Source organism: Eumetopias jubatus, unplaced genomic scaffold, assembly GCF_037043125.1.
Source record: "Eumetopias jubatus isolate StellerSeaLion01/CBP00866 unplaced genomic scaffold, mEumJub1_p1.0 scaffold_1, whole genome shotgun sequence".
Taxonomy (NCBI): domain Eukaryota; kingdom Metazoa; phylum Chordata; class Mammalia; order Carnivora; family Otariidae; genus Eumetopias; species Eumetopias jubatus.
The window spans coordinates 128,675,918-128,694,136 of NW_028274807.1; the positions used below are offsets into that span (position 1 = coordinate 128,675,918).

General features: G+C 39.3%; 2 protein-coding genes across 6 annotated transcripts in view; one reads left to right on the forward strand and one right to left on the reverse strand.

Annotated features, from left to right (window-relative positions):
• The first annotated feature begins 60 nt into the window (after positions 1-60).
• On the forward strand, positions 61-10,921 carry ASTE1 (asteroid structure-specific endonuclease 1). 2 transcript variants are annotated; one of them, XM_088026226.1, is made up of 5 exons: positions 61-343; positions 1,501-2,826; positions 8,759-8,969; positions 10,095-10,154; positions 10,838-10,921. In XM_088026226.1, exons 1-4 carry the CDS (start codon positions 338-340, stop codon positions 10,142-10,144), a joined length of 1,593 nt encoding a protein of 530 aa, XP_087882352.1. In that variant the 5' UTR covers positions 61-337; the 3' UTR covers positions 10,145-10,154; positions 10,838-10,921. The 2 variants fall into 2 exon arrangements, with proteins under 2 accessions (XP_087882352.1, XP_087882353.1); XM_088026227.1 differs by lacking the exons at positions 8,759-8,969; positions 10,095-10,154; positions 10,838-10,921 and adding an exon at positions 7,725-8,743.
• The window catches only part of ATP2C1 (ATPase secretory pathway Ca2+ transporting 1), a 165,692-nt gene continuing 157,928 nt past the window's right edge, over positions 10,456-18,219 (reverse strand). For 3 of the 4 annotated variants that reach the window (XM_088026210.1, XM_088026223.1, XM_088026216.1), the window contains one exon: positions 10,456-11,025. In XM_088026210.1, coding sequence (XP_087882336.1) covers positions 10,930-11,025 — 96 coding nt within the window. In that variant the 3' untranslated portion in view covers positions 10,456-10,929. Of the gene's footprint in view, positions 11,064-18,219 lie in introns of all 4 variants that reach the window. The other variant, XM_028099279.2, reaches the window with a different exon arrangement.

The window sequence follows — 18,219 nt, forward strand, 5'->3', positions numbered from 1 at the left end:
GGCCCAGTGCGGGTCCCCGAGGCGGAAGTGTGCGCCGACCCAAGTGGGCGGGGAAAGACGATCAGGCCCGAGCGGCTTGGCTTTCCTAACCTGACAGCCGCCATTTCGGAGCTTACTTCCCGGTCCTCCTTTATAGACCTCGCGCCTCCAGGCCCGGGAGCACCTGCCCCCGGCGCAGTCTGGCACCACTGGCTTCATGGAACTGAGCTTCCCAGTGACGTCATACCCGGAGACTTCCGGTTCCCGCTCTTGAGGTTGGAGTCTCTCTCACGTGCGGGCGTTTCCAGCAGTGGCTCCCGCAGTCTTTTAATGGAAGGGCTGGTGCTCTGGGAGGAAGATGCAGGTGGGCTCTGCTGCTGGTCCGGGTAGCGAGTTGTAAGGGTTGTGGTGGCGTGATGTATGAAGGCCTGTGTTTGACGACTAACATCAGACCTTTTGTGCGCCTTTCTCCTAACCAGCTCGCATTTGTTCAACAACTGTTGTTGCAAGGTCCTGTAATTGGTTTAGGATGAGTTGACATGGCCTCTGTTCGCATAAGCTTTACAAGACATAAATAATTGCTATGCCGGATAAGGTGCTGAGGGTTGGGCTAAAATTAGGGTGAAATGAGTTGGGCGCAAAATGCAAGAAGGTACCCCAAAAGTTTGTAATCAAGATAAATATATTTTAATGCAATATATTTAAAAATTAAAGTTAATGCAAAAGAAATCCATGATTGACAAAATCTCATGGTTTTAAATACAGTGCCATGCTGAGCCATACTGGAGTGTGAGGCCAACGGAAAAGTAGTAACACACATCCTGTGACTTAAGTTAGCCAGATAAGGAACTATACTCTTGATACTGAACCAGATATGCAAAGACAAGAAAATGGAAAGAGCCTCTGGTTAGGGTGAAACTGGAGAGTAAGCTCCTGCATGCTTATGAAGCAGTAATTTTCCTTACTCAAAACTGTGCCAATTAAGATGGGACCTAACACAAGCCAAGGCCTAAAGGAAATTCCCAGACTCTGATTGTCAATAAAGAAAAACTGGATCCATATCATTGACCCTATACACTTTCGTTAACTGAAGCCCAGTGCTCTCTGATTTATTAATTATGAGACTGAGGAGGGTATCATTTTTATAGCTTAGGACTTTTTATTTTGGCCCTACACAAATATTCTGTGTTGCAAGATGGTGACCGTTACCTATTTCAATATCAGAGTCCACAGTAGTCTCTATTAGTATGTCAGTAATGGACTTCAGCTGATTTTCTTTTAGAACCAACAGCCTCCATCCCTATCCAGAGATTAAACTCCATGAAACCATTGCATTTGTGCCTTGTTACACATGGGGAGAGCTGCTTGAGCACCTAGGTAAGAATTGAGATGCTAACACCTAGTATGTTCTGTTTAAAGAGCTGTTCATAATATTTGCTGTTGGGTTTGTGGTGCTGGAAATGATGACTTGGTCCACAGTAAACAGCATCAATTGAAAGTGTGTTTTGTTGTTCTAAACAGGCAGTTCTTCAGATAGTCATCATGGGTATTCGAGGACTAATGAGTTTTGTGGAAGATCATAGTAATGAGTTCTTCACTGATTTGAAGTTGCGAGACACAAAAATTGTCATTGATGGCTATGCTCTCTTCCATCGGCTTTGCTTCAACTCAAACTTGGAACTTCGGTATGGAGGGGACTATGATTCTTTTGCAGATGTTGCACAAAAATTCTTTGAATCACTGTTTGCTTGTAATATCTGTCCATATGTTGTATTAGATGGAGGATGTGACATTTCTGATAAAAAGCTTAAAACTTTAAAGGATCGAGCTAGAGAGAAGATCCAGATGGCTCATTCCCTTTCTGTTGGTGGGGGTGGGTATGTGTGTCCTTTACTCATCCGGGAAGTGTTCATACAGGTTTTGGTCAAGCTACAGGTGTGTTTTGTCCAATGCTTTTCAGAAGCAGATCGGGACATTATGACATTGGCTAATCATTGGAATTGCCCTGTGTTATCATCAGATAGTGACTTTTGCATCTTTGACCTAAAAACTGGGTTTTGCCCATTGAATAGCTTTCAGTGGAGAAATGTGAACACTGCCAAAGGCACACAAGACTGCTATATCCCTGCCAAGTGCTTTTCCCTTGATGCACTCTGCCATCATTTCAGCAATATGAATAAAGCCCTACTGCCTCTCTTTGCGGTGCTATGTGGAAATGATCATATTAATCTGCCCATCATAGAGACATTCTTAAGTAAAGTACGTCTTCCTCTTGGAGCTACCAGTTCTAAGGGGAGGAGACATCACCGAGTTTGGGGACTTCTGAATTGGTTATCTCATTTTGCCGACCCTACTGAAGCACTGGATAATGTTCTGGAATATCTCCCCAAAAAGGATCGTGAAAATGTTAAGGAAATTCTCTGCTGTTCCATGGAAGAATACAAGCAATCTCAGGTGAAGCTGCAGGACTTTTTCCAGTATGGTACTTACGCCTGTCCAGCCGCCTTGAATCTGGATTTACCAGAATGGGTATTAGTGGCTTTGGCCAAAGGCCAGCTATCTCCTTTCATCAGCGATGCTTTGGTGCTAAGAAGGACCATTCTTCACACACAGGTGGAAAATATGCAGCAACCAAATGCCCACAGAGTATCTCTGCCCATCCGGCAAATCATCTATGGGCTTCTTTTGAATGCCTCTCCACATCTGGAAAATATGTCCTGGAATGCATTGCCTTCTCAGCCTCTAGCTTTCAGCGAAATGGAAAGGATTAATAAAAATATCAAAACATCGATTGTTAATGCAGTAGAACTGTCCAAGGATCATTCTGACTTAAGCAAATTGACTGAGGTAAGTGTAACACTAATCTAATTTTTGTAAAGCATCTTACAGGTTAAAAAGTGCTTTCATGCATATTATCTCTCTTAATGTAACCAAATGAGGTTGGTTGTTCTAGTCCCCCCATTTCATAGCTGAGAAAACTAGGACTCAAAGTAGGTTACTGTGTGATATGTCAGCCAGAGAGTTGCAGTCAAACCCAGGTTTTTAGCCCCAGATCTGCCATTTCCAGTCTACTTCAGTAGTCTGTGTTATTTTGCAGTTATTACTACTACTCTGTTGATACTAGCTGTTAATAAATTGGGGTCATGTGCCTTTAGAAAAAAAGGAAAAATTCTGAGCTGCAAAAAGAAGTGTGCCTTGAAGATATTGATCATAGGCATAATGAATATCTTAGACTGCATCAGATTTCAATTAACAAGATTAATACTAATGCTTGGGTCTAATTTTTCATTTTATCGGTGAGGATCTTTTTCTTAGGCTTTAGGTTTACAGCATTATGATGATTAGTTTGATATTGAAATTATGATTCTTAGCCTAACTCAGTGTTGTTTAAACCTGAGTAACACTCAAACCAATCCACTTTTCAAGGTAAAAAATAATTTATGGATCCCAGTGTTAATATTGTTTGTAATATTACATAAATATATTAAAAATTATAAATAGAGGGGCACCTGGGTGGCTCAGTCGTTAAGCGTCTGCCTTCGGCTCAGGTCATGATCCCAGGGTCCTGGGATCAAGCCCCACATCGGGCTCCCTGCTCGGCGGGAAGCCTGCTTCTCCCTCTCCCGCTCCCCCTGCTTGTGTTCCCTCTCTCGCTATGTTTCTCTCTGTCAAATAAATAAAATCTAAAAAAAAAAAAAAAAAATTATAAATAGAGGGGCACCTAGGTGACTCAGTCAGTTAAGCATCTGACTCTTGATTTCAGCTCCAGTCATGATCTCAGGGTCCTGAGATCGAGCCCCGAGAAGGGCTCTGCGCTGGCTATGGAACCTGCTCAAGATTCTCTCTCTGCCCCTCCCTGCTCACATCCTTGCTTGGGCTCACTCTCTCTCTCAGAAAAATTATAAATATGAAACTGCTTATGCTAACACAATTAAATTTACAAATTAAATGCAGATAAACACCAATTGCAGTGCCTATTGAGAGTTTTCTTAAATTCAACTAATATTCAGATTCATGAGACTCTCATAGACCATTCCTGGTAGGTCTACTCAAGCATGTAGGACAGCAGCCGTAGCTTCCCAGCAGTTTGAATCAGGATTTTCTTTCTTGTGGAAGTTTTTGCAACGGTTTCCACCAATGGTTCTCCACTGGGATGATTTGTCCCCCTACCTCCCACAGGGGACATTTGGCAATGTCTGGAGACACTTTCGATTATCACTACTTAGGTGGTTGGGGGAGGGAGGGGCCGAGCATGCTGCTGAACATCTTAAAATGCACCGGACAGCTCCCCCAAGAACAAGCATTATCCAGCCGAAAATGTAGTAATGCCAATAGCTGGCTTACTCTGTTGGCTAGGGACTAAATTCTTTGATCTTCCCACTAGTGCCAGCTCAGGCAGGAGGAAATGAGATCCACATCAGGTGGGTATCAGTGCCTCTTTAGCAATGAGGAATGACTGCTAATGGGAACAGTGTTTCTTTTGGGGGGTGCTGAAATGTTCTGGAATTAGTGATGGTTGCACAAGCTTATAAATAACACTAAAATCAGTTTAGGGTTTCAGAGGACGGGGTTGGGGAGATGGGGTTAACAGGGTAATGGGTATTAACAGGGTATATCACAGTGTTGTGATGAGCACTGGGTGTTATATGCAACTAATGAATCACTGAACGCTACATCAAAAACTAATGATGTACTATACAGTGGCTAACTGACCATAAAAAAATTAAAATTAAAATAAAAGGGTGAATTTATAACATGTGAATTATATCTCAGTTAAAGAAAGAAAAGGTCTCACTGGCCTCCTTCCCCCTCCTTTTTTTGTAACAATTCCATAAACATAGCTTCCAGGCTCCCTGCAGGGCCATGCCTAATTATAGGTCACTGTGCTCAATGAAGCCCTATGATATGATATCCCCATCTGGTGTTTACAGTTCATTTATAGTTCAAATCTAGATGCAGTTTTACAAGAGTCATTATTACCATGCTAAGTAAAACAACTAACTTTATCACGTTTCCAGGGTTACAGAAGTAGAAAGTTGAGCATAGGTCAAATTCCAAACAGAGGGATTAAAACTTTACCCATACCAATAAAATTGAAATTAGCAACATTCTAAATGATGGTATTTTGTTAAAATTATTTCTCCTCACAACATAAATGGTGCTGTGTTGGAGAGTTTTTCAAACTTTTTATACAGGCGCCTGGGTGGCTCAGTAGTTAAGCATCTGCCTTCGGCTTAGGTCATGATCCCAGGGTCCTGGGATCGAGCCCCTCACCGGGCTCCCTGCTCCGTGGGAAGCCTGCTTCTCCCTCTCCCACTCCCCCTGCTTGTGTTCCCTCTCTCAGTATATCTCTGGCAAATAAAATCTTAAAAAAAAAAAGTTTATGGCTTTATCGAGAAATGATGTACAGTGGAAGTGCCCATATTTAAAGTGTGCGTTTTGATGAGTTTATGTTTACATTTGTGAATCCATCTTGCAATTAAAATAATGAATGTATGCATCACTCCTAAAAGTTTCCCCTTGCCTCTCTGCAATTCATCCCTCCCTGAGTATGTACATAGCAAAGTACACAGACGATTGTACAGCTTGATGGATTTTCACCAACTCGACACTTCCATGTAAAAAACACCCAGATGAAGACACATTATCAGCACCCCAACAGCTTTTCCTAATGCCTGGTTCAAGCATCCCCTCTCCCACCTCCTGTAATCACTATCCAGACCTGTAATAACATTGAATAGTTTTAACTTTTTATATCTTATAAAAATGGGATCATATGAGTTCTCTCATCTGTCTTCTTTTATTCAGCATGTTTGTGAGATTCACATCACTGTGAGAAGCTGTAGATCATTTATATCTCATTGCTGTGTGGGAATACACCACAGTTGACTTACCCATTTTCCAGGTGTTGGGCATGTGGGTAGTTTGCAGTTTGGGCAATTATGAATAGTGCTATGAACATTCTGGTGCACATCATTTATTGAAAATATGGACACATTTCTATTGCATATACCACTAGGAGTGGCAGGTCAGAAGATATGCGTCTGTTCAGTTTATAAGATACATGGCCAATGGTCTTGCAAGGTGGTTTAGCCAATTAATCCCACCAGCAGCTTATGAGGGTTCCTCTTAATTTACTCCCTTCCTGACACTTTTTTATCCTTTAAAAATTTTTTTAGCTGTTCTGTTTGTATAGTGGCGTCATTTTAGCCAGTTTGGTGGGTGTTAATTTGCATTTCTCCGATGACTTATTTGAGCACCTTTTATGTGTCCATTGGCCATTTGGATATTGTTATATAATTTTTTCAGTCTTTTGCCCATTTTTCTGTTGGCTTTTTATTTCTATATATGGGTCCTTTGTCAAATGACATCTGAACAGACTCACATTCTGTAGGTTCTTTTCACTCTAGTATGTTTTGATGAACAAGTTTTTAATATAGTCCAATTTTTTTATTATTTATGATTATCATTTTCTGGGACCTACTTAGAAAATTACTGCCTACTTCAAGGTCATGAGTTTTTTTTGCCTTTCATATTTAGATCTGTGGTCTATCTACAACTGATTTTTTGTGTATGGTGTGACATAGGGATCAGGACACGTTTTCCCCCCATATAAAAATCCAGTTGAGTCAGTGAGTGTAGCATGCTGATTATACTCCTTGCTAAGCGGAGATGACAAGTGTTCTCATCACTTACCTGTATTCAAAATAGTGTGAAATTCTAGTTTACTGTGTGGTGAGATCTTTCAGTTTTCCCTAGACATAAACTCATCAATTCTGTATTTAGCTCAGTGTTGCTAACTCTAATTAGCCCATGATAATTCTAAATGGTATCAGGCGCAAATGTGATTCCAAAGACAAATGCAGGTATACAAACAAATTTTGTGATAGTTATCTGTTCACTTGGAGGTAGTAATAATACTTGATCTGCCTTGTGCCAGCTGTTGTAATAGAAACTTTATATTTATTTAATTCCCACAGTAACCACATAGGGTAGGGTTTCCATTTTGGTATCTTAGTTGCAGTGGATAGAGCTCCGCTCAAGTTAACCAAGGAGAGGTTAATCATAAGGAGAGATGGAAGTGGATTATTCTTTGGGAGTAAGACAGTGCCAAGACCAGCCTCTCTCTGGGTGTCTCTTGTTTCTCTGTGGGGTTTTCTTCTACACGTTTGTGCTTTCCTTCACCTCCGGGTAAGGGAAAGGAGTTGTCACGTGGGATAAAACCTAACCAGATTTAAGAGCTCTGAGCAGAGCAGTTCCTCTTTTGGAAGGGGCTGAGAACTGGTGGATTTCATGAAAAATCTTGTCTAATTCATTATAAGCCCATTTACAGATAATCAGACTGACTGTACAAAAGCTCAGAAACTTGCCCAGTGCTGTACAGTTAGTGAGAGACAGAACACCTCTAAAGTCAAAGCCCAAACTCCACTTTGTTCATAAAAGTTGTAACTTGGCTAGATAATCCAATAATTAAAGCATTGTATATCAGAAAATAATTCATGTTTAGCTTTACTTGCTGTGCTTTCCTACCAGTTGAGATCATAGTTTTTGTTTTACTCTAAATTTAAGTAGTTAATTGCTACTTCTCATAGGAGTGATTGATTATACTGTAAAGCATTTTGCATATTTCTAATTTTAAAAAGCTTATCAGTATCAAAATTTTAAAACCAGTGTTTATAAATAATTGTCTAATACTGTCATGCATCAGTGATGAAACTATTTTGTTTTGATGTGTTTTATTTCAGGTTAACATGTCCATTCCCAGCTGTCAACACAATGATTGACTACAAACTAGGTTTTAGATGCTGAGCAATTGTTTCATCCTTTCAGAAAAGTTAAGAAAGAAATCATTTTCTGGCTGCATGTAGACACTAGGAATACAACTCTTTTTCTCTCAAAGTTTGATCATAAAGTTCTTCTGAAGGTGTCCTTTTAATGGTCCTAATTTCCTTATTTGTAGAAGTGTGTGATCTAAAAGGTCCCTTACGGTTCTTAAGATTCATTAAGATAAAGTTATTTCAAGAAGCCTGAAACCCTCATAGCTGTTAACTTTTATTTGAAGTGCACTCTAAAGCATGGATTAAAAGTGAGTGTGGTGTGTTATTGCAAGCACAGTGAGGTAGTCCTTAAATATTACCATCTCCCTTGAATATCTCTCTCACCTACAAGCAACTACCCTGGAACAATCTGTGTGGGAAAAGAAAAAGATAATAAAACATTGACCTGGGTAGGGACATGAGACAGGACCCAAACAAACAGAAGATTGTATGATATGCATATAATCTTAAGTTTGCCTTCTAGAGGTGATCGGTAATGGTACCATGAAGAAGGTGGGGCCTCAATATTCACTGGCAAGTAAGAGTAGGGTTAAGTATAGATCTTTGTTTCTCAAAGCAGAATAGTTAAAATTCAGATTCCTGGGTTCCTTGCCTATTTACTGAATCAAAATTTAGGGGGTGGGACCTGAGGACTGAATTTTTTAACAAGCTTCCCAAGTGATATATCCACTGAAGATGTTCACCAGCCTACATGGAGGATGGAATGACATGAGCAAGGACTGTGTAGTGAGGGTAGACAATATATCCATTCAACCATATTTATTAAGCACCCAGTTTTTAAATGCTTTGAATGTGGCTGATTTCTTTCCACAGGAAGATGATAAACTGACAGAGCAATTCATTTGCATTAAATTCTCTTCATACTAGGGGGGAAAAAAACAAAAACAACAAAACAGACATTCCCCAGAGTAACTTGGAGGATGTTTGGTATGTATTTTCAGCTGTCCCTGGCCAAACGGCAGATACTTCTGTTAGACACCCTGAAGGTGAAACGGACCATCCTGGAATCAATCCCTTCTTCACTGAAGCTGCCCATTTCTGTCAGTTGCTACTGGTTGCAGCACACAGAGTCCAAGGCAAAGCTACATCACCTGCAGGCCTTACTGCTAGGGATGCTGATGGGGCCCTTGCATGCCATGATAACCAGCCCTGGTAGGTATCTGGAAATTCCAGGAGTATATATTTGCATGTTACTTGCATATAATCAAGTTTAAAGAAATGAAAAAAAATATTCTGGATTATTTACTCCCATCAGTTATATCCAGAACTTAGGAAGAGGCACTCAAATAGCACTCATTCATTGGCAGATGTTTTTGAGCACTTCTGTGTGCCAGGCTCTGTGCTGTAGAGCTTGACTACAACAGCACAGCAGTGAAGATGTGCTGATACTGCCTAATCCCACCTCCTCTGTGGCACCTAATGCTTTAATCTATGAAGTGTGAATGTATAATGTGCCAGTTATATTCTGTATTCCGTGTACACTGGCCCTATCAATAGAGTGGCAACATCATCACTAGAAACCGATTTAAAATTGTCCATTGGTGAAACTTCTGAATACCTACAACCATAATAAACATTCATGCTTTTTTTTTTTTTTTTACTTTCTCCACTGTAAGTTTCAATTAGTGTGTTAGTGATGGTAGAAATAATAACTTTTCTTTCTATAATAGAAATACACTTTAAGGCAGTTTCAGCTGCATTCAAGTATCAGGTGAAATAAATGAGGATGCATTGGAGCACTTCAATTCTCTAGTGGAATTACTCCCTTTAAAAGATTATGAATGCTTTAACACTTTATCTAAACATGTATAATCATTGTCACACTCCAAAACAGTGCTAATATCTAATGTAATGGCTGCTAGTAACGTGTGGCTATTTAAATTAAAACTTCAGCTTCTCCTTGACACCAGGCACGTTTCAAGTGCTCAGTAGCCACATATGGCTAGAGGCTGAATTGGACAGCACAGATACAGAACATTTCCATCACTGCTGAAAGTTCTGGTGGATAGTGCTGCTCTGGAGTTTACTTTTTAAAATAAGTTAAATGAGAGTGAACTAGTCTAGATTCCAGGACCCCCAAGTGTGAGAGTAGTTGTCAGAAGGCACTATTGTTCTAGGACAGCCAACTTAATGCCAAACAAGTTAAGGCCCACTATTAAGTTTTCTCTCATTGAATAATAACTGTAGTTTAAGAACATTCTCAGGGCACAAGCCTGGGAAGTTTTTACCTGAGTCCAACAGAAGGGGCATGTCAAGGGTCTGTTTCTTTTCTTTTAGGAATTGTGGACCCCGCACCCAGGCAGGCTCAGTGCCTTGCTGCTCGCTAATTGGTAAAAGGTGGGCCTCCTTTTTCTTACTTTCCAGTTGGGTCCAGTATCATTTTGTATGCCCCTGCACAAGCAAACGTGCAGAAGCTTACAGTTGAACGCACGCAGCACTCTTCGTTTCCTAGGGTGTGTAGCTTCTTGCCTCTTATCCTCTATGTGTGAAGTAGATGACTGACCATATTCTCCTTGAGTCATGCTTTTGTTTTCCTCCCACAAAGCAGAAGTTAAAGTGTGCTTTGAACACAGAGGCTGTGTTAAGTGCACTATAGAATAGGGGACTCCATGGAAGGAAACTTAGTGAACGAGAACAGTGAAGAGAATGATATTTAATAGTAATTTGTATTTTTCAGAGAGACAGATTTAAGGTTTGGAGAGTTCAGATGCAGATGTGTTTAACGTCAGGTAGTAAACCAGTGGAAGAGATATTATTTTAAGGAAAAAAAATAAGTACTTTGGAGTTGAATAAAGTTAAGAGGTTGTCATTAAAAAGGCATTTCAGTATAAATATTTCAATTTACACAGCAAGGCTTTCACATTGACATTAAAATAGTAAAGAGCCAGAAGAGAAAAGCATTTTGGTTATTTAAACTAATTTTTTTTCTTTAGGGAATTCAAAGTCCTATATATAGAGAGAAAATTACAAGCTATACAGTGTTTTTGGAAATACTGCCCTTGGGTTGTTTCTTTGTCTAGATAAGGAAGATCTGCGGGAAGATGGTGCTAGGATGCTGTATGAAGAATTCCAAAGAGTGAAGGAGCAGACGCGGCCGGGCACGAGACTGGACTTAGACACAGCTCACATCTTCTGTCAGTGGCAGTGCTGTCTGCAGATGGGGATGTATCTCAATCAGCTGCTGTCCACTCCTCTCCCGGAACCAGACCTAACTCGGTAAGCACCACGGGAAACTAGTTCAGATGGCTGCACACAGAAGTAAATACTTTTATTTATACTTAAAGCACATTAAGTTATGTTTAAAAAATTAATCTTAGTATAATTGGTCTTGGATCACTATTATAGCTGAAGAGCTAGAAACAGGAGAAATACTAATGTTTTCCATACTCCCAAAAAGTTTCCATGATTAGATCAAAGATTAAAAAGCCAGCCCCTTAAAGTAAAAAAAGAGGCAGTTGGTAGGATATAACTCATTCCTTCATTTCTCTCAGGTCTTTATTCAAATACCACTTTATTAAGGCTTTTTCTGATTACCCTTCTAGAATATTATTCTCTACTTCCAGTCACTCTAGTCCTATTACTCTCTTGGATTTTTGTAAATTCCATTTCTTACCACTTGGCATACTGTTCACATACTCAAATATTTATTAAATGCCTACTCTGTGCTAGAGTGTAGTGAACATTTTTAAATTTCTGTTGTCATGGAGCTTATTCTAGTGAGATGACTATTAGATGCTTCAGTGAACTTTATCTAGGGTTTTTGTTTTGCCAGGTAAGTATGAAGAAGGGAGAGGCAGCCTGTTGCCAGGAAGTGATTATGTTGGACTATGGAGTTGAAGCTGGATAAGAAAGATAGCAGTAGAGTGTGGGCCAGTGAAAAAGTGCTACATTCAGTGGATTGGGACATCCTGGTGATTGTCCATCCAGGAAATCCAGAGGGAGGAAGATAAAGGGGAGTTAGCGAATGGAGCTGAGATTATAGATATGCTTTGTCTCTCCCCACTTGAATGTAAGCTCTGTGAGGACAGGGACTTAGCTGTTTTATTTACTTTTGTAGCCCCAGGGCCTAACATATAGTAAGTACTCAAATATTTGTCAAGTAAATGAGTGATACATGAATTGAAGCATATAAAATATGCTGGTGTGACTTTAAATGTTTTAAGGTATAAAGCTTCCTAAGCAGTAAATATTGTTAATACGTCCCTGGGCCTAATATCTGAGCTAACCCTAGAACCTACCACCAGTAAGATTAATTGGCCTTTGACCTATGGATTCTTTATGCCTTTCCTTAAATAATTTAGGTCATTCTTGACTGGATCCTGTCTAGCTACCACAGATCCCTTTACAACAGAACAGAGAAAAAAGACCAAACAGTTCTCTTCATGATTTCAGCAGGACTCTTCTTGTATCTCAGCATTACTAGAGCTTATTAAATGATGATCTTACACTGATTAAATGATGGTTCTGTATCAGTTGCAAAGGCACCAGTTGATCAACTCTGACATTAAGTTATAAAATTTGTGGCTTCCATTTAATCCCATCTTATATTTCTGAAGTAGGTTCTCAGTGCAGGTCAATCAGTGAACTTGCAAATGATGCCACTAAATTTTCTCATATTTCAACAGATGGCCTATTTGGTGTATCGGACATTTTTAATTCCTTTTCTTTGAAGTGTTAAGAGGCCTGCTCAACTTTTGGCTGGTTGCAGAACTAGCAAGCATCTATCATTTTTTGATAATAAAGTTTTTAAATATCATCAGCCAAGTTTTTAATAACAGCTCCATTCCTTCCTTCAAGGAACAGGTTTTAAGTAATTTTAATAATAATTTTATAGAAGCAAGAAGCATTCTCAATGTTTAGCTGCATTTGTTGAAGCCAATGTTAATGACCGTTGTCTCTGCACCGAACCTATGCTTTACCAACACACTTTTCTCTCCCGTTGAACAGACTCTATAGTGGAAGCCTGGTGCATGGACTATGCCAACAACTGCTAACGTCAACTTCTGTAGAAAGTCTCCTGAGCATGTGCCCTGAGGCAAAGCAACTATATGAACATCTGTTCAATGCCACAAGGTCATATGCCCCTGCTGAATTATTCCTACCAAAGGGTAAATCAAATTCAAAAAAAAGAAGGCAAAAGAAACACAGTACCAGCTGGTCAAAAAACAGAGTGGGAACCACCTCAGACACTAGATGCTTGTATGAGGGAAGCAATCGTTTTGGGCTATTAATGGTTGAAAACTTGGAGGAACAAATTGAGGTCTCAGAGCTTGAATAAACTCAGTCTGCAACCAGATGTATAATTCTTAAAACTTTTGTTACCTCCCTTGAAATGATTAACTGTTTTATTTAGAATCTGTTAGGGAATAAACATTGTAAGAGGCAACCTTTGAATCCCAAGGTATTTTGTACTCTGCTTTTAATAAATACAACCTGATTTAAGAAACTTCTGTATTTTCTTAAACACACTTGAAAGCATGTTTGTACTTCTTATGTTCCATTTCAGAAAGTCCATAACGTTTACATTGCAGCAATTCAGCCAGCTTTGTTTCCAAAAAGAACAGAAGTCCTACTTCAATTATTTCCTATATATAAGCAGAAGCTGGGTTATTATTTTAAAACATTTATTTTTTTCTCAACTGTTTCCTCTTCATCCTTTATTCTGAAAGGTCTGAGGCCTTGGAAGAGAAAAGTGAGGGTGCCAGAGAGAAAGTAAACACCTTTAAGTACTAGGAAAATGAGACCATGGCAGGCTTAGGAACACTTTACATGCTCCAGGTTTTAAAGAAGTTAAAACTGTAATGGCTCCAACAAGTTAAGAAATAGCATCGTGAGCTCCTAGATCTAGAAGAGAAGGAGGAAACACTATGAAAAAATTAGATTAGTGATATATGCAGCAATACCAGAATCTTAGGCCATTTTTTCTACTGCAGGTATTGACCCATTAATGGGATATAAAATTAATGAGTCATAACCAGCATTTTTTAAGTAGAAATCATCAGACATACATATCATATATTAAATGGTTATGCAAAATGTATTTCTTACTGTGGATTGCAGTCAAAAGACTTTGAAAGGCACTGCTCTGGAACATACAAGGCTGCTAAAATTATAAGTACCAAGAGAATTGTGAAAGTGCTGGCCAGTTCCAAATAAAGAACTTGAAAAGTAAGCAAGTGGAATGAATCTAATTGGGCAAGATCTAGAGATCTGGAGGTAGATTCCCAACCTTTATTTTATTTGCATTCATACAAATTGTTATTTCCTTTCTTCTGTAGTCTCTCACTGGTATATTCCGTCAGTGAGAACCTTAAAAATGGTTTTAAGCTACCATTCTGAACAGGCCTATGTTCAGTTCCTAACATCTGGCAAACAAGTCTCTCCACTTCCCTAGTGAGAACCATACTCAGGGGAGGAAGCTCAGCATCAGCCAGTGTTATATACACACCTTCCAAGTGTTGACTGGCAAAAACACAATCTTACTTGTTCCTAAAGTTTTCAGCCCTAAAGACTGGCTTTTGTTTCAAATAAATAGTTCTTGAAATAAGGAAATTTTTATTTTAGGAGGAGTGCATGGGGCTCTGTACTAAAGTTCTTTTTATGTCTCTAAAGAGATGGTTATTCACAGAAGAATCAAAAACAGTCATATGCTCTATTTTTGATATGTGTTTTTCCAGTAAATAGTAAATCTAATGGAGACTACAAGCACATTAAGTCCTTTGTTGTATCAAAATTCTCTTTTTCCTGATTCTTGCAGTTGGGGTCCAATCTGGAAATTACACCAGCATGAATGTCCTATTTCCTGGCTTTACTATCAACACTGCTTTTGCAAACCACCAACCTTGCAGGAAAAACTATTTCTACTTCCACTTTGGCACATAACTGGTTTGACAGGTACCTAACTGAAGAGTGTATGGGCTACAGAGTTTAATTAAAAGTCAACTGAATTATATCACTCGTATTTTTCTTTCATTAAAGAGTTTTTCAAGCAAAGGGGCCCCTCCTTCAGTAGACACTGAAGTCAGGTTCCCTTCTCTAACCATTGCAATCAGGGCCATTTACTTGAAATTACCCAGCCTTGCAGTGAAGGAGTTAAAATCTAATAATGTCCATTTACTTTTACTCTCTGAGAATTAAGGAGTTACCCCACCCCATTATAGATCTTCTCCTGGATGTATACATGAGAGATCATAAGCACTCCACAAGCTATCTGAGGGGTTTACCAAAGAAATATGACATAGTACCTGATCCCCAAAGTCATACTTACATAAGCTGCTTGGGGAGACAACACACAATGAAATAACAAGAACATTTTATGAAGCAATCTGTCAGCCACAAAATGGCAAAAGAGCAGATTGAATGCTACAATAAAGAGCAGTCACGAGGTGAGGACGGGTTAAAGCACAAGATTCTCAGATTTGGCTTTGAGCCTGGCTTTAAGAGACAGGGATGTAATTGAGATGAGATACAGGGGCAACTGTAACACCTCTATAGAAGAAGATTGTTATATATTCCATATTCTATTTGGAAAATTTGTTTCCTGTTTTTAATCAAGTCTTTAGGTCTTGCTCTTTCTGATTCAATTTTAGCTAAGGAAAGCCCACCTGAGGCTTTGCAAATGTAAGTCTTCAATTAGCAGTTTAAGTACCAAAGGGACTCTGGACAGTTTTTTGTTTTTTTTTTTAAGATTTTATTTATTTATTCATGAGAGAGAGAGAGAAGCAGAGAAGCAGGCTCCCAAGGAGCAGGGAGCCCGATGCGGGACTCGATCCCAGGACCCTGGGATCATGACCTGAGCCGAAGGCAGACACTTAACCATCTGAGCCACCCAGGCGCCCTGGACAGTTTTTTAAAATGAATAAATTGGAGCACCTGGGTGGCTCAGTCATCGGCTCAGGTCATGATCCTGAGGGCCTGGGATTGAGTCCCGCAACAGGCTCCCTGCTCAGCAGGGAGTCTACTTCTCTCTCTCTCTCTGTGCTCGAAATCTCGTTCTCTCTCGCTCTCACTCTCTCTCAAATAAATCTTTAAATAAAATGAATAAATTTTAGTAATAAAGCTAAAGAGAGAAAAACACTAATATAATCATATTCTAGTTGTGATAAAATTATACTTGAACTTCATTTGTACAACCCCTTTATGAGATAGCTAGACCTAGAAAGCTTAATGTATATATCCTGTAACAATAAATTCTAAAGGCTTTTCAATATGAGTGATCATGACAAAATTCAAATTAGTTTTAGTATTTAAGTTTAGATTCTAATTCAAATTAATTATGATTTTAGAAGATAAAGACCTCTGGGATGCCTGGGTGGTAAGCATCTGCCTTCAGTTCAGGTCATAATCCCAGGGTCCTGGGATCGAGTCCTGCATCGGGCTCCCTGCTCAGTGGGGAGTCTGCTTCTCCCTCTGCCTCTGCCTGCAGCTCCCCCTGCTTGTGTGCTCGTTCTCACTCTCTCTGACAAAAACTTAAAAAAAAAAAGATAATAGAATTATCTTTTCTTCTTTTGTGCATAAATGAATTAATGATGATGCCTCAGTTACCCTATCTGTAAAATGAGGATCAAAAGAGTTCAAATTGTTAGAGACAAAACGACATGTACTTTTAAGTTACTTCACCCAGTGCCTGGCACTAGAAACATGTAAGGAATGCCAGCCATTATTGTTACATCCACACAAGAAGACCAAGAGCAAAGCAAGGGATCTGAGAAGGCGCGGGGGCTGAGCAGAAAGATCAAAGCACCGTGACATTAGTGGCTGCCAGAGCTAATGGCAGAAATTTTGCAGAGGCAAGGAGATCACCACTATCAAATATGGCTAACATGAGGACAAGAACGTGAAAACATTAAAGCAACTTCAGCAGAACTGTCCAGCTGAAGCCACACTAAAAGGAGAAGGGCCAAGAGAATGTGAATAGGCAGCCAAGCTCAACCTTAGAAAATAATGAAAAAAGACCAGAAGGAACTATCCATGTGGGTACTTGTGCCCCTCCTGCCCTTTTTTCTTGTTATCAAGGGATTTTCTGCATTGTTTTTAAAACCCAATTTGAAAGAGCACTGGGTATGTTTAAAAGGAAAAAATTAATGGCAGATATGACCACTTCCTATGAATTTCCTCTTCCTGCAACTGCCAGGGCTGTCTCCTGGCCTTACCCCATAATCCTAAGGAGGCCAAAGCGAGTTTTTCCCCTTAGTGGGCTTTCCAGAGTTCACTGGGTACCTCTCTCTAGCACATGTTATTTGGCTGGCTGGCACTCCGTGAACCCAGAGCAGCACCTGGAAAGCAGTCACCCCCAAGACGAGCAGAAACAATTTCACTTCCATAAATGGACAACACTCACTAGTACCTGACTCCAAACATAGTGACCTTGTATTTTTTAGTGAGGTGGATATAGTGTACTTAGTATATATTGCATTAACGTCTTATACATTGATGCATTTCATTCAAGACAGCTGGAAATGATTCTGCACCTTGTAACAATTTGAAATTAAATACTTATTTTGGAAAGATGTATTAAAAAGATGCCTCCCCACTTTCAGCAACAGCTTTCTGAACCATACATGGTAAGCTGCTTTGGCATTTCTTTCCAGGTCTGAAATTTGCTAAAATTCAAGTTCATCCAACTATAAAAATTCTAAGGTGAGGACCTCATGCTGAGGAAGAACGTTTTTAAATTCAAAGGCATGACTGCCAGGCCATGTACCAGTCTGTTAAAATGGGAGAAACAGATGAATGTATTTCCAGCTTGTTTCACTGGATCTAGTTTTCAGGGAGAAAAATCAAATTGCACACAAACATGTTGCAATGCACATGCAATCACTTTTATTCCAAACTAGTTTTGGTAATATTTTAGATATCTGGTTAAAATAGCAAAATCTTTCAATATTTATATATTTGTGTGTATACATATGTGTACATGTATATGTACATACGTATACATGTATACATACATATTTTCAATAATTTTCTCATTATGACTTTGGAGACACTTGGGAGATTTCTATGTACAATATAACTCATTGTCATCAGGATCAGGAAACACGTAGGAATGTTTTTGTTTTAAAAAAAAAAAGCTCATCAGAACGTATCAACACTGGATTTTTGATCATTTATAAGACTGAATCACTTGTGAAAAAATTATGCCATCACGTGAGCTAGCATACAAGATTAGGAAAACTTTTCTGCTGTGTTTTTTTGATATAACTGGTGCTTTTTGGAGGATTAACTGAGGTGCTATTTCTTCTTGAAAAACTGCCATGTGTCTATCTGGGCATTATCTCCCCATATCTTCCTCTGATTCATGTGTGTTACGCATTATGGGAGAATATATCAAAGGATGTTCACAGGGAAAACAGAAAGTTTACTTTGCATTATATCAATGCTTGCTAACACGGATACAGAA

Bases quoted from the DNA above. Each gene is read 5' to 3' on its own strand.
- ASTE1 (XM_088026226.1), top strand. The intron at 2,827-8,758 runs GTAAGTGTAACA...ATGTATTTTCAG, and splicing joins ACTTAAGCAAATTGACTGAG to CTGTCCCTGGCCAAACGGCA. The intron at 8,970-10,094 runs GTAGGTATCTGG...CTTTTCTTTTAG, and splicing joins TGCCATGATAACCAGCCCTG to GAATTGTGGACCCCGCACCC.